General features: G+C 38.2%; 1 protein-coding gene across 3 annotated transcripts in view; it reads right to left on the bottom strand.

Moving 5' to 3' along the window:
- Positions 1-15767, bottom strand: part of tmem132e (transmembrane protein 132E) — a 447998-nt gene that overhangs the window by 399993 nt on the left and 32238 nt on the right. Inside the window, exons 1-2 of one of the 3 annotated variants that reach the window (XM_037747988.1) lie at positions 7818-8136; positions 6799-7685 (exon numbers count right to left, since the gene is read on the bottom strand). The exons of 1 other annotated variant lie outside the window; for it this stretch is intronic. In XM_037747988.1, coding sequence (XP_037603916.1) covers positions 6799-6862 — 64 coding nt within the window. In that variant the 5' untranslated portion in view covers positions 6863-7685; positions 7818-8136. Of the gene's footprint in view, positions 1-6798; positions 8137-15767 lie in introns of those variants that run through there. One more of the 3 variants, XM_037747987.1, reaches the window with a different exon arrangement.

Raw genomic sequence — 15767 nt, 5'->3', positions numbered from 1 at the left:
TTATTGTTGTAGTCTGAGTAACGTGACGTCATATCCGTTCCGTATCCGTCAACCAAAACAAACCGAAGCTGGCCGCAACGAGAAAGCAGAAAATCCCACTAATTTGTGAGAGAAATGTCTTCATTCTTTGATTTTTGAGTTGCTGGAAAAAAAAATAATAAATAATGCACTGATATATTTGACTTCAGGACATCTCTGACTACATACAAGCTGAATATCAAACATTTTTACTATATTAATTTAGATATTTTCCAATGTAAAAGTCCCTAGAAAAGTATAATTCAGCTTTTTCTCATGGTTCAAAAATTGCAATAAATCGCAATACATATTGAATCACCACCCAAGTATGGTGATAGTATTGAATCGGGAGATAGGTGTATCGTCCCAGCCCTATTAAACACTAACTGTGAACGCAGCATAATGTAACTCAATGCAACCTCCCTTAACGTTAGTGCCGTTATTCAGCCAGGCAGGATTGCAAAGAATTTGCATCGATCATTTTTAGTTATGGAGTTACTCGAGGAATTGTTTCCGCCCTTCTGTACGTGCATCATAAATTGTCAAAGTGATCAACTTCCAACTTCAAATAAATAGTTAGCACACACAGTCAAATTATTGTGTATAACACCATCGCACTTCAAAACGGCACACCAAGCCAAGCAGGTGGTGGACTATATTCAGACTACTTTCTATAATATCCAGAGAACCACAGAGTGAAGAGCAAAAGATCACACGAGCAGATGGGCTGCATGTATGTATTCAGAAGCTGTTTAAATATAACCAACGCCTGCCTAAAAGAGTTGTCTGACATACACACAGCTTAACAATCCTAGATCAAGTGTTTTGGAGGAGTGCCGCTCGGAGCCTTGAATAACTCGGGGAAGGTTTTTTTATCTTCACAGACGGAGTGAAATAAATGGCAAACAGTCGTCTGCCGCTCAGGATTCAAGCCGATCCATGAAGCCAACGACCTCTAATGCATGTTTTATTTACTGTGCTTAATCTTCTCTATTTACAGATGGGGCTTTTTTAGTAGATTGAAAACCAAAAGGGGGTATTTTCAACGTGGTAAATTGATTTCTATCGACGCATTCACCTCTGGCACAAAACACGCACGCTTTCATGATTCAAATATTTCCAGATTCTGATATTAAGGTCTCGCAGAGAAAAGGGGTAATGCATTGTGAACAACTCCTTTCAGCAAGAGCTACCAACAAGCCCTGTAGCTCCTCGGTAGAGGTCCCGCACATCACGCTACATCTGAGGGAACCAGCGCTTCACAAAAGGTTCCTTTCAGCGCCGATGAAGGACAACGTCCTTAGAATTCACTCCACAATGGGCACGCAAGAGCAAAATTACAGCTCTGAGCATACAAGGGATTCAAGCATAGCCGGGCTTCAAAGAGATTTCAAAGATTGTTTCTACTATTAACAGAAAAAAAAATCCAACTTTGGCCTTTTCCAACAATTACACAGAGAAAAATCAATTAAAACAGATTGACAGTCCCACCTGTGAGATCTGTGAGTGTAAATAGAGAACAAGGCCGTGAGTGAAGCAAGGGCCCGTCTTTCCAGTAACAGCTTCTTTTTCTTATTGTTTCCAGTAGGCGGTTGCCCTGCTGTTCAGAGAGCACAGATTGGTTTTAGCCTTGAGCCCATCTGTCACTAAAAATTAGAAAACATTGCAAAAGGGTGCCACGCTGCCAACAGGTTTTCCATTTCCTGATGCCGACGGCAAAAGCAAAAGCATCGACTGAGAGCCGCTAGATAAATATGATAAAAACCATATGCTTCATGGATCCAAACGAAAGTGGCAGGTGCGGCAACAATGCGACATCCTGACATCACCCAACAGCTAAATGGCAGCATTTGCATTCACAAGGTGTCGATGCATACGGACAGGCAGGCGGTGTTTTCCATACAAATGGATGGAAACCTCTTCAAACGCAGCGACGCAGCAAAGGGCTTCGTTTCACCACATCATGTAAATCAATTAGGCCAGAACATGAGAGGTGGTGTGTCACACTGCTGCTTTGTCTGCTCTCTCCATCCAGTGTCTCCTCTCAGAGATAGAGGCTGGTGCTGGGAAGGCTGCCAACATGCAAACCATGACTGGGCAAACACCGCTCCACGTTACACAGCTGAGTGCAAAAAGACGCGGCTCCCAGCAATCACTGGTGCTCAATCACTGCATTTGACACACCTAGATCCATGTAACACTGTTAGTCATAATCTATTCAAGCCATTTATGCAGGTTATATATGCTTTCAACATGTCAGCTCCAAGCTTTACCCCCCCAGGAAATTATTTAGCCGAGGTGGTAAACCACCCAGGTCTCATGATCAGTTTATAAAGCAGATAATTGCCTATTAAATATGACAGTGTGAAATACTGCCTCTGCTCCGTTTTCCATTAAGGCTTTTAGATTGTTTAAGTCATTTTTCGAGCTTCTTAAATGTGAGAATATCCTGCATTTTCATCAGCTTACATTCTAGTAAATATAAACTGTATTTAGGTTTTTGGACTCTTTGGTCGTTCAGACAAAACAAGACTTTACAACACCTCAGGCTCTAGGAAAGTATGATGTTTTTCTGATGTTTTATAGACCAAACAATTCATTGAGAAACCCAAAGTTGTGAGTGGAGTAGGGCTGCAAGCAACAATTATTTTCACTGTCGATTAATCTGTGGTGAAAAAAATGCCGATTGGTGTTTCCCAAAGCCCAAGACGACGTCCTCAAATGTCTTGTTTTGTCCCCAACTCAAAGATATTCAGTTTTACTGTCATAGAGGAGTAAAGAAACCAGAAAATATTCACCAGACCGCCGCACAACCCTGTAGCGAATTGCCAGATCTCGTGTGAATGCAGCCTAAATCTTGTGTTTATCAGAGATGTGCTCATTGGAAATAAATCATTCAGCACAAAAAAAAAAGCATAAAAAAATGACGAATCGACTAAACAAATTAACATTTTACAAGTTTGGCTTCTTTTGTTAAATGAAAAAAATGGTTTTCTACAAAAATATATCAAATAAAGTATTGTTCTGCTATACAAAACCACACTCTGTTATTGTCATCAGCACTAATTGCCAAAGAATTTCAAACAACAGGCAACACCGTTACACCTAAATTCTGATGTCTTATTTGTTTAACTGACAGAAAACAAGGACATATCGCAGCACAACGAACGACCAGAAGACTCTTCGTCAGACACTCTTATCAGCAAACGTGCCTATCTGAAGTGTCCTTGAGCGAAAACCTTAATCCCTATCAGCTGCAGGAATGCTGCTCTGCACGTGACCTCTGACCTCCACGTGGAGGAGAATGGTGGAGGAAAGATTTCCCTTTAGGCATCAATGAGGCTCAGGTAGCCGCTGTAAAGCCCTCTCTGCCTTCGCTTATATGGAGAGTGACCGATCCCAATGGCATCTTGATAACAAATCCCCCCCCTCAGCATGAGGCTCTTATTTAAATCAACCGTGCAGAAAACTGAATCGTTAGCTTGTTCACAACGTGAGGCCGATACGTATGAAAATATACATTAGAGGTGAGAAGAATGAAGAATAATAGATTCATTACAGTACAGTGCTTTCCCCAGAGCAGTCTTAAAGTCCATGATATTGCTTTTTCACACCTGGGGATTTGTCTGCTTTTTAGCTGTTCATCCAGGAAGTCTACTGCATTTCTCTGGAGGTATTCTTACAGCTTGTTTACTTAGCATACGAGTGTGACAAGGCGAGAGTGCTTTAAACTGCGGTGTCTGTGTGTGTGTGTGTGCGTGGGACTTGAGGTCTCTTGGGCCAAGATCCTCTGAAACCGTCCTCGGAGGCAAGTCGGCCATGCGCCAAATCTGCTACCGCAATTGCTTTTGACAGCAGCGCCTTCATTGTCCAGGAAGGTGGGCATCCCTGCGCTAAGCAACGCTGACCACGGGGCGTAAGCGGGATTTGTGTAGGCAGAGGAATGCAGCACACTTTGCTTCGCAGCCTTGGTGAAGCCATCAAGGAGAGTACATTCTTTAGTGCACACGTAGGCGTTTCTTTTGTCTGGTAATGAAATTGAGGTAGTGAAAATGAGTAGGAGAGGGGATATGTTGCGAGAAAAAATGCCTGAAAGGATGGTTATGCAGAGAATATGGAAGAACTGCCACAGTGCAGCTTACTTAGGAGCTGGATTCCTACTAAAGTCTCTTGCAATGTCATACTCGGCTCGCTGCCGCTGCATCAATAAAAAGGAGTTTGATATTAAAGGAGGATTAGTGTTGTGGAGTTCAACTAGCTCACTGGGGCATGTCAGGAAATCATCTTTGGGATGTTTGGATTTTGTACACTTTGCTGTGCAAACGTCAGTCTATGTAGGACAGGCTATATAAGAGTCCTCCCACGTCCAACGAGAAGACTTTACACACACAGGAAGAGGAAATCAAAAGGAGGTGGTAGACGGTGTGTAATGTGTGGGTCTGTAACGGGATGTACTACTACGAGTGTTTCAGCTTAGATCTCATCTATCCTTGCAAAATACACATATTTTGTGCATTTTATATAATGAAAAAAAATAGAAAAGAGCACAACCTCGATAGACACAATCAAATGAACAATCTGTAAATACAGAGGAGCAGTGACGGCGTTACAGTTTTAAGATGAGAAAACATTTTTAAAATAGGCAAAATGACAGAGCAGATATTTATAGTAGAGCTGCAACAATCGATAAGTTGTGAACTATTACATTAATCGCCAGCTATTTCCATATCAATTAATTGGTTTGAGTCATTGTTTAAGAAAACAATTCTCTGATTTCCTAGTTTCTTTCCTCCTCTATGACAGTAAACTGAATATTTTTGAGTTGTGGACAAAACAAGACATTTGAAGACGTCATCTTGGGCTTCTGACATTTTATAGACTGAAGAACTAATCGATTAATCAAGAAAATAATCAACAGATTAATCAACAATGAAAATAACCATTAGTTGCAGCCCTACGATTTACCTTTGCCCAAGTCATTTACACATACTGAATAGAGCCTGAATGCATCATAATGTAACTCAATGAAACCTCAATTCAGCGTTGCCAGATGTACTATAATCATCATATTTGTACGGTATTTTTGCCCTCTGCACAAGTTATGATCAATAATGCAAAAGGTGCCGTTATGTAGATAATTTGAGCATTTTGATGCTTACAATTAGTAGTTGGTTTTAGTCTGCACTGTGTCATTTTAATTAAATCCGGATTGCAAAATATGGATTCAGTGTCTGTGTTCACGCATCAAAAGATTAATCGATAATGAAAATAATGAGTTGCAGCCCTACTTTAAAAAGGTAACTTATTCCAATCGGAAGGAGCCAGAATCCAAAAAAAATGTCCAACTTCTTATGCCACAGAGGGGACAAAGAAGAGGATCTGATCAGAGCGTCTTACTTAATAATTTGACTTATAAGAAATGTCAATAAGGATAAAGTTAATACATTTAAAAAATAAATTGATTCCAGTGAAATGACATCATCTAGGCAGCCTCCTGAGTTTGTGCAATGGTGTGTTAAAAAAAGTATAAATATAATATAATATTTTAACTTCTTTAGTGCCAGTGGTGTTTGTCTCTATATATATATATCATCAAAACGATATAAAATGTTGTCATATATATTTTTCTATATTGTTTCTGTTGCGATATAGGCTTGGCCTTTATATATATATATATATATATATATATATATATATTTTCTCTCTATAATTTCATTTAAAACAGTTTTGTTCATTACTTTAACCAAGTAGTTTTGTTGCCTAAACCTAACCAAGTCGATCTTTTCTTAAACTTAACTAAGTAGTTTTGTTGCATAAACCTAACCAAGTCGATCTTTTCTTAAACTTAACTAAGTAGTTTTGTTGCCTAAACCTAACCAAGTCGATCTTTTCTTAAATTTAACTAAGTAGTTTTGTTGCCTAAACCTAACCAAGTCGATCTACGCCTAAACTTAACTAAGTAGTTTTGTTGCATAAACCTAACCAAGTCGATCTACGCCTAAACTTAACTAAGTAGTTTTGTTGCCTAAACCTAACCAAGTCGATTTATGCCTAAACTTAACTAAGTAGTTTTGTTGCATAAACCTAACCAAGTCGATCTATTCCTAAACTTAACCAAGTATTTTTGTTGCCTAAACCTAACCAAGTAGTTTTGTTGCCTAAACCTATCCAAGTCAATCTTTTCCTAAATTTAACTAGGTAGTTTTGTTGCCAAAGCCTAACCAAGTCGATCTATTCCTAAACCTAACTGAGTCATTTTCGTAGGAAAACACATGAAAAATACATTGTTGAAAGCGTCACGGAAAAAAAGGGAAATTCGTGTCTATGTACACGAATCAAATAAATAAAATTTCATGACTATTGCCATGAGACTGTTTTGAAATGACCTATAACGGGGGAGAAGATTTTGGCCATGTCGCCCAACACTATAATTGTGGTCACCTGATGGTACTCTGTGGTATTTATATCTGCAACAGTAATTATAATGTACCTGCAACTGTCAACACTGAACTTACAGTAACCTTACAGGGGGAAAAAACACACCAAAAAGTACCACAACATTCCTGCAGGGGCTTGCATGCACTTTTATCTGAGACGTGTGTGTGTGTGCGTGTGTGTACGTGTGAGTGAGTGTGTGTCCATCTACCCAAAATGACCAATCAGAACAGCAGCTACCTCTGCAGCTGCAGAAATTTGGCACCATCACTTTGCTATGCAACACAATTATGATCCTGAAAGCCAACTGGAGGAGGAGGAGGAGGAGGAGGAGGAATCACTCACCAGAGGAAAGCACCACCACACAGATGAGGAGGAGAGCCCATCTGCAGTCCCGGACACCTGACATGGTAGAAATCCCAGCAGGAGGATGTTAAATCCCAGTTGTCCCAGTAGCAGTAGCAGTAGCAGTCGATGGTGGATAAATAAACCGATCTGCAGGTGTTAGCCTCCACACGATGCTGCTCTTCTTCCTGATGGGTCTTAACTTGGATGATGCGCAAAAGATCTGGATCTGAGCGTCTTCAGAAAGATGTGTCCAGCTACAGTCCAGTGGTTTATTCCCACATGGGAGAATAAAAGTTATCCTGCTCCAAATGGCACAACTGGGTGGTGAGGAAGAGATGAGAGAATCCAAGTCCTTGTGCACAATAAATGTCCCCAAAAATCATCAATCAATGCACATCAGATGAGCTCTGGATAAGCTGAATCGTGCGTGCCAAAAAAAAAAAAGGGTTATTCTAGTGTAGATAACAAGCAGAGGAGAAAAAAGAGATGTCTGTGTGGTTTCTCCAGTTAAGAATTCATGTATTCTTATTATTATTTATATATATATTAAAAAAAAAAAATTGTAATTTTTCCCTTCTCTTCTTTTTATTATTATTTCATGACTTACTTGTCTTATTTTTCTCTACAATTTGAATTTTATGTCTCCATGATTGAGGATCAGTCAGGTCCTGTGTGTATGTTGCTGTCAGGTTATGATTGATTGATGTGTAGTGACTGTTCTATTGATTATTGACAATTAATAATAAAAAAAAGACCTTTGAAAAAGAAAGAATTCATGCATTAAATTCCTTGCGTAATTGGTGATGGAGAGGAGAAAGGTTCAGCTCTCACTGACTTCTCCAGTTTCATTTAAAATCCAAAAAGAAGAAGATGAAGAAGACATTCTGAGGAGGAAAACGGTGGATTTGCACCATTAAAACAAGCCAGGAAGGTCCTGGTTAGCTGCGACAAAACAGCAACCCAAATAAAAAGCAGCTTGTCCTATAATAAAAAGGTTTTCCCAGGAGTTCACCTACCGCAGCAGAGCATCACCAGAGACACGCACCAGATGATCCAGCAGCTACTTTTCTTGTTCCTCTTCACTTTGTGCTGTTTGAATGAGCCAGGAGGCTGCAGGAGCATCGTCGGTGCCGGTTACCGAGTCCGAAACACCGCCAAGTAGGACGAACTCTCCGGTGTTTTGGTGGTTTTTAATCCCAGTTAGTTATCCGCTTTGTGCAGCAGCTGTCTGTCTGCCTGTCAGTCACGCTGCTCCTCATCCAGACGCTGTCTCTGTGTGTCTCTGTGTCTCTCTGTGTGTCTCTGGTCCGCTTTTTAACTCCGATACAAACTCAACGTGTTCACCTTAGAATGTACAGAAGAGCAGCTCGAGCTCGGTAAACTCGATACAATGTAACAGCCCATATCCGGTCATGTGTTTCAAAGTAAAATACATCCACAGCTTGTATACATTTGTCTTTATTTTGAGTAGCCTATTGCATAAAATAGTATAATTTCTTATTAATACCATTATGGCTATAATGCAATAATTATTATAATATTATAATAATTAATTATAATTATTGTAATTATAATTATTATTACCATTATTATTATTTTGCCATTTTTTCTTCTTTTCTTTTTTATCTTTTTTTATTATTATTATTCTCCTCACATAAAAATATTGCTTTTTGCATTTACATAATTGTGATTATCATGTTACAGCATGTTCTTTGTCTTATTCAGTGATATTGTATGATGCATTGATTTTGTATTTTGGAGACCAACGTGCTAGTATAAATATGTTTATGTTGTTATTATTATTATTATTGTTATTATTATTATTATTATTATTATTATTGCTGTTTTATTATTTTTATTATTATTTTTATTTTTTTTATTTTTTTATTTTATTCTCCTCACATAAAAAATATTGTTTTGGATTGACATGATGATTACGTTACGGCATGGTTTTTGTCTTATTCAGTGATATTGTATGATGCATTGATTTTGTATTTTGGAGACCAACGTGCTAGTATAAATATGTTTATGTTGTTATTATTATTATTATTATTATTATTATTATTATTGCTGTTTTATTATTTTTATTATTATTTTTATTTTTTTTTATTTTTTTATTTTATTCTCCTCACATGAAAAATATTGTTTTGGATTGACATGATGATTACGTTACGGCATGGTTTTTGTCTTATTCATTGATATCGTATGATGCAAGGATTTTGTATCTCGGAGAACAAAGTACATGTATGGCTTAATTGAGTCAATAAATAAAAAGTAAAACATTTAAATAAAAAAAGTATTTCAGTTGCAAAATCAGAGCCATTTACAAAAGACTTCCATGAATGCTGAACACATATCTTAACATATAGAGGATTACAAGAAAAGATAATGCAATGATAATATTAAAACCAGACTAAAGTTAGATAGTATTGAATAACACTGAGATTATTTTCAAGATGGATTTCTAACAATCCTCAATTTATGTGATCACTAACGGCATTGATTTTTATAAAGACTCACTCATTGAACCTATTACAAAATTATTTGAAAGTAATGTATTATTGTGCATGCATTTTATTGCTCCAGACTTCTGGAATTACTTTAGTCTAAATAGGTAGGTAGGTAGGTAGGTAGATAAAAATAATTAAAAATAATAATTAAAATAATAATAATAATTATATATATATATATATATATATATATATATATATCATGATCATCATATGTAAATCCAAAAAGCAATATTTTTTATGTGAGGAGAAAAAAAAAGAAGTAAAGAAAAAATGTATAAAAGAAATATATAAAAATAATAAAAAAATAAATAATAATAATGTAAAATAATAATAAATAATAATAGTCATCATCACCACTATTATAGCAATAATTGTAATAATACGAAATAATTATATTTTATGCAACAGGCTACATTGCACTCCTACTTTTAGATGATAAAGTTTGCATGCTTTTATTTTCAAAGGCTATGCAGCTAACTTCCGGTCTTGACCATATTAGGTGATGTGAACTTGATGTAACTCAAACTGGGCATCACAGACAAAAATTCATCACGTGAGTCAGTGGCTTTACCCTCCTCCTCCTCCTCCTCCTCCTCCTCCTCCTCCTCATCAGAGAGGAAAATATCCTACTGGAGAGGAGCCTGCAGAGTCATGGCTTCACTTTGGGTTGGTTGGGAGCCAATAAGTCTGTGTTTCAGTGACAGCTTCAGGACTTTTATTTTTAGGCATTAGAGCTTTCTCTCAGTTGACCTGACAAACACAGGTGACACTTATAGCATTAACACTGTGGCTGTGTTCCACTCAGGTGTGCAGGTTACCTTGTGTTGTGCATGCTGGCTCACCCAAATGGAAAAGACCTAAAATAATAAATGTTATTGGTCAAATTTATGCCATCAGAAGGTTAATTATCTACCATAAAGCCCTTTTCAGACATGGAATACATAATGCTGCTGGCTTAAATAAAAGGTTTCCATTGTGTAAATATTCCATAATTAATTTTTTTTGTACATTAACAAAATAATATGAAGGAAGAAGAGTTGTTAGCGGTCTCACGGGCTGCATCACTGATGGGTTTTTAAATGTATTTTTGCAGTTCATCATTAATCAGAGAGCAAATTGTGTTCCCTGTTTTATAATGTCTGACAGTGGCAGTACGTCAAGTTTGGACTCGTTTAATTTAATCATTTTTGCTGTATAGTCAGACTTCCATCTGTGCAGTTGGCGTGAATGAAAATTGTAAATATAGGTCAGTGAGTGATTGTCCAATTATTAATGCAGTTGTACACATTCGTTGAATCTCTCTTTATAAGAATCATTTTTATAGACTGATCTGATGTGAGGAAAATCTCAAAAATGCTAAATCTTACCAAGTATTTGTCTAAATATAGTCAAAATATCTAATAACAGTTAATATAAGACACAATCGCATAACAAGTAACATTTCAGTGAGATATAGGGACTTGTTTTTAGATAATGCATCTTGAATATCTAGTTAGGTGAAAACTTTTGAGCATTAAAGGCTTATTGTGACACACAGCTATAGAGAAATATAGCTCCAAATGAGTTTTCCAAGCTAATTTCAAGATGTCTTTTTATCTATAGAGGTCTAAATATTACATATTATTTCAAGAAATTTTCACTTGTTTCATTGGCAGATTTTTTTTACTTATTATAAGCAACTTCATTCGGGGTTTTTTTTACATATTTTTGAAGTGGCCTTTAACTTGAACTTGGAAGTGTTGCAGAAATGTAACAGGTTTGATTTAGTAAAGCTGTCAGCATGGTGCTGTGATGTGATTGAAAAAAAACTGTGTGCGTTTTGCAGCACGTGTTGTTTTCCATGTGCTTCCTCGTTCTTCTCCTCTCTTTAAATATGTTGGAATATGTTCTGATTGGTTTGGAAGAAGATGGGCGCCGTTGTGTCAGGGGTACCATGGACCAACGAGCCAAGCGTCAACAAGGATTAGACCTTTTTCACAGCAGACATTTTTACTTAGAGCAAGAAAAGCACAGCTGTAATTAAAACCGTTAAAAGGTGGCTTTGTTCCAATTAAAGGGCGGGTCCATCTGGGTCCTTTTCCGAAGCAAAAAGCAGTGTCGTAGGTTATCACAGTTAGCTAATCAATAGGGTTATGAATAATGTGAACACTCACACTAGCTGTCTCAATGTTTAGAAATAATGTGAATGTTTGGATTTGACTACATAAGGAACACCACTGGGAAGCTACAGAATGATATAAAACACCTAAAACAATTATGAATAAAATAATGGACCTGCTGTCATGTCAAAATGTCTGCTGTGAAAAAGGTCTGTATAAAGGTCAGCATAGTCGTGAACTGCAATATTTCAAATTCGAAGAGCTGGATCCGCCGTGCGTCAAGCTGCAGTACTTAATTGTGGAGGTTTGTGAGGGTCATTGAGAGTTTGCGGAGCCCAGCGTAAAAACGATGCAGTGACTTGGACTCTAGTTCGGACATGAGAACAACTCATATACATAACACGGTAGCTATATGTCTGAAAGGGACTTCAATTTGGCATGTTTCAAAGTCATAAATAAAAACTAAATCTTTAGGAGATGTTTCTGATGAGGTGACTGTTTGATGTCGGGCACAAAGAGCTGGTCGTGATAACTCTTAACCTTCTTTACGTGGTCGGCTGGTTAACAATCAAGATGCAGAGCTTATTGTCTTTTCTTTAATAACCTCTTGCAGGAAGACGCTAACTAACAGGCAGTCCCATCGTGCTCCAAGAACTAAACAAGAGCAGCTTTCTCCGCTTTAGCAGCTAATCTATCAGGACCACTTATGCAAATCAAGTTCACTTTGCAATTTTCCAGTTAGAACACCTGAGCGTCAGCGCAGCAGCAGGCAGCCAGGTGAGCGAGCAGACTGCGGTTCCCCACTGGCTACAGCCAGTAGCCGGGAGAAGACGGGCTGCCGAGGGGCCTCGCTGACATGACTGTTAATGGTTCCTTAATGCATTTGACTTTGTAATTTATCTTTTTATCCTCTGACATTTGGAAAAGACTTATTGTCAAATGGAGAACTTATTTCTTCAAACTCTTGTGCCTCGGAAGACATAAGAGTCTCTCCCGGTGATAAATTAGGACGTGTCTCGTCTGGGAATTTTATACTGAAACAATGGAGGCTATTCATTTAAATCAAACCTCCCCCTGTTGTTACACCTTTCCATTGTCACTTCTCAAATTGAATGCATCCATTTTCATGTGCTAACAAATTCTCCTGCCAAGCGTCTACCACATTTCCATGTGAGAAATGATTTGGTACATCAGATTTTGTCCCTTTTGACGCAGCCTAATGGTTTAACATCACATCTTGTTACTGAATACTTCTCGGTCTTACTGAAGGCTGTCGTTTGATGCTGTGCTAGCTGTCGCATTGTCATTTTGGCAACATTTTCTATGCAGCTGTTTGACACGTCTTTCTCTTTCTGTTGTCGACCACATAACTGTTTGATGTTCTGAATCTTGAATAAAAATGTATCCATGCAAAAGTGTTCTTATCCCAGTTTGTCTGAATCTTATTCTTCCAGAATCCATTTCTTGGATGAGATTTATTTGGATTTGAACATCTTATTACATCTCTTTTTAGTACCTTTTCTTGTAGTGTGTATTGTAATTTCGCAGACAAATGGTTTCTCTTCACACACAAATCTTTCTTTCTTCTTTTCTTTGGGACTAATATCAAAAGCACGGTGTTGTATGCTTTATAAAAAAAAATTACATTGTCCCCAAAGCTGCTCAGGTACATATTGCGTCGTTCCAACACTCCCATATGACACATAATGTCTCCTCGGTTTCCTTTATACTCGTTAAGATGTTGTAATTTTACTGAAAAGCATTTTCTCATACACATAAACACACACACAAACCACAATATGAACATGTAGCTGGACAATCAAGGGATTTATGGAGAGTTGAGCCAGTCACTGGTGCTCTTTTCTCTTACTGATATAGAGGATAATGGGCTGCTAAGATGGTGTGAGTCACTCACCAGTATGCCGTGTATTCATGCGAGGTAATTTGCTCAGCATGCAGTGAGATCTCTGATCTTGAGATTCCTCAGAAAGCAGGAGGCAACGTTGTCTGACAAGGACCATAACTGTACCAGTCAATAAGTTGTGCAATACCGTGACAAAAAAAATTATCTTTTTTTCCCACTACTAGCCATCAGAATAATTCATAACATCTGTGCTTTTCTCACTGGTTTGCTGTGATGTCGTGTATTTCAGTGCTCCAATCAGGATTTAGTAATATATTGAAATATCTCAACAACTGTTGCAGTCAAGACCACCTAAACCGAGACAAAGTCATGACCAAGAAAAGAGTGTATCGAGACCAAGACCTTGTGGGGTTGAGACCAAGTCAGGTCTCAAAACCGAGGACTAGGACGAACCCGAGTCAAGACCAAAAGTCTTGAGACCAAGACCGACTTCACTATACACTATTATGCATTGCCATAAAAGTTTGTATATACACTCATGGTGCCCAGAGGATGAACCATAATGATGATGATCCCCTGACATTTCTTCTATTTTTCATATATGCTGTGAAATATCTCAGCACCATAGACTGTATATAAGAAGTGGATCACCGTGACGTCACCCATTTGGTTTGTGGACTACGGTTTTGAAGCCTGGAGTTCGGCATTTTGGCCATCGCCACCTTGACCACCTTGACCTACGTCATCCCTGCAGCGCTCTATTAACATTTACCTCAGAGCGGCACTGTGCCTAAGTACAGCCTCCAAACTTTCCCTTTGATTTTTGCTGATTTAGTCATGAATATTTAATGTTATAGAGAAATTATTAAGATTTGAAAACAAGTTTAACACGCAAAAAACTTTATACAAATGTGTTTCTCATTACAAACTCTTGACAAACACATTTGGCTCAGTTCCACCTACTAAAACCACCACACCGGTCATTTGATTGCGGCTGTGTGCTGCAGTCAGTCTGCAGCAATGTGTTGAGGGGAGGTTTCAGGGAGGTAAAACGCACGACTTAATTTATGTGCAGTCTAGGCAATGACTACATGCTTTAAGGCACATAAAAGTAGTGTTCAGTTTTAAATGCTGCAGATGCTCCGGCAACATAATTGCCTGCAACCACGCTTTTACTGTATAATCAAAAACCTAATGATGTGAGAACTAAATACTTTTCTGAATTTATTACTTCTCAGTAGGAGAGCTCTGCTTGTGTTCGTGTGATATATTCCGTCTGTCTTTACCGGTATGCAAGTCGTGGTCAGGTGCATCTATCCTTTTAGAGTTGACGTAGTAATGTGAAGAGTGAAATGTGTGAAAACAGCACCATCCCAGTCTGCATCCTTTCTTAAGACTGATGAGATCCACCTTAACTACACTGACACAACAGTGTGCAGCCAATGACCCGACGTCCACACTGTGAGCAATTAAAATGTTCTAGTCACCAGTTCTATTAATTTCCTATAAAGCTGAGTTGCCATAGTCAATGTGTGGACTCTCATTAGGCATGATGTCAGGAAAGAGTCAGGCACCACAGGTTTTTTTTTTTCCTCCTCTTTGTGGATTTCTTTGCTTCCCTGACGATGTGATTTAGTTTTGTCAATACATGTTCTGCCTGCTAAGTGTGAAATGGATGAGAAATAGATTACTGCCATTCAAACCTTCCCACGTCTCTGGAACTTTAATCTTGAAAAAAATTCCCATGGATTTCATACCAGAAAATGAAAACGCACAAAGTTCGCCAAGGACTGTGAGCTACGGTGTCCGTGTATTCAGGTGCTAAAGTTGAAATTACTTTCATTTGGAGCACAACATATGGAAGAATATCAATCCACTTTTGGCTTGCAGCATCTGCATCCTCCAATGAAATAAATGCTTTGCTTTGCACAATGGTTTGATGAAAGAAGTGGATGTATAACAAGAACTGGATTCCACGTTGGATGCGGGGTCCCGTTCATTCCTATGAAAGTTGCTCTGTGGCACATGAAGCACATGTTAACTAGTCAAACATGGATTCAGCTCACTAGTGGGTTTGTCATCAGGTGGTCACAAACATGCAACCACTTGCCAACACTATTGATTTAACACAGTGATAATATGTTGTGTTTCCGAGTTGTTGCACTGCCCCCAAGTGGCCAAAAACTGTGGTCTCCTTATCCTCTTTTACGTCATGTTACCACCACTAACTAATAATAAATCTCACTCTGCTTTAACCAGCACGGTGTATCACAGCGCTCCTTGTATTGGTACCATGAAAGGTGTTTTTTTTTTGGCTGGTGCTGCTAGAACACCAGATACAAACTACTGTATACAGGGACCTGCCTATCAGTGGTCAAAAACATCCTTTCATTATTTTTAAAGGCACTTTTGAGGATGCAAACTGCCTCCTATGACTCATACATATGCAGGTTCCTCTTTACATATTTTACAGACAACGCTAACCTCTTG

The sequence above is a fragment of the Sebastes umbrosus genome, chromosome 17 (assembly GCF_015220745.1).
Source record: "Sebastes umbrosus isolate fSebUmb1 chromosome 17, fSebUmb1.pri, whole genome shotgun sequence".
NCBI lineage: Eukaryota > Metazoa > Chordata > Actinopteri > Perciformes > Sebastidae > Sebastes > Sebastes umbrosus.
This window is presented reverse-complemented; position numbering and strand designations above follow the sequence as displayed.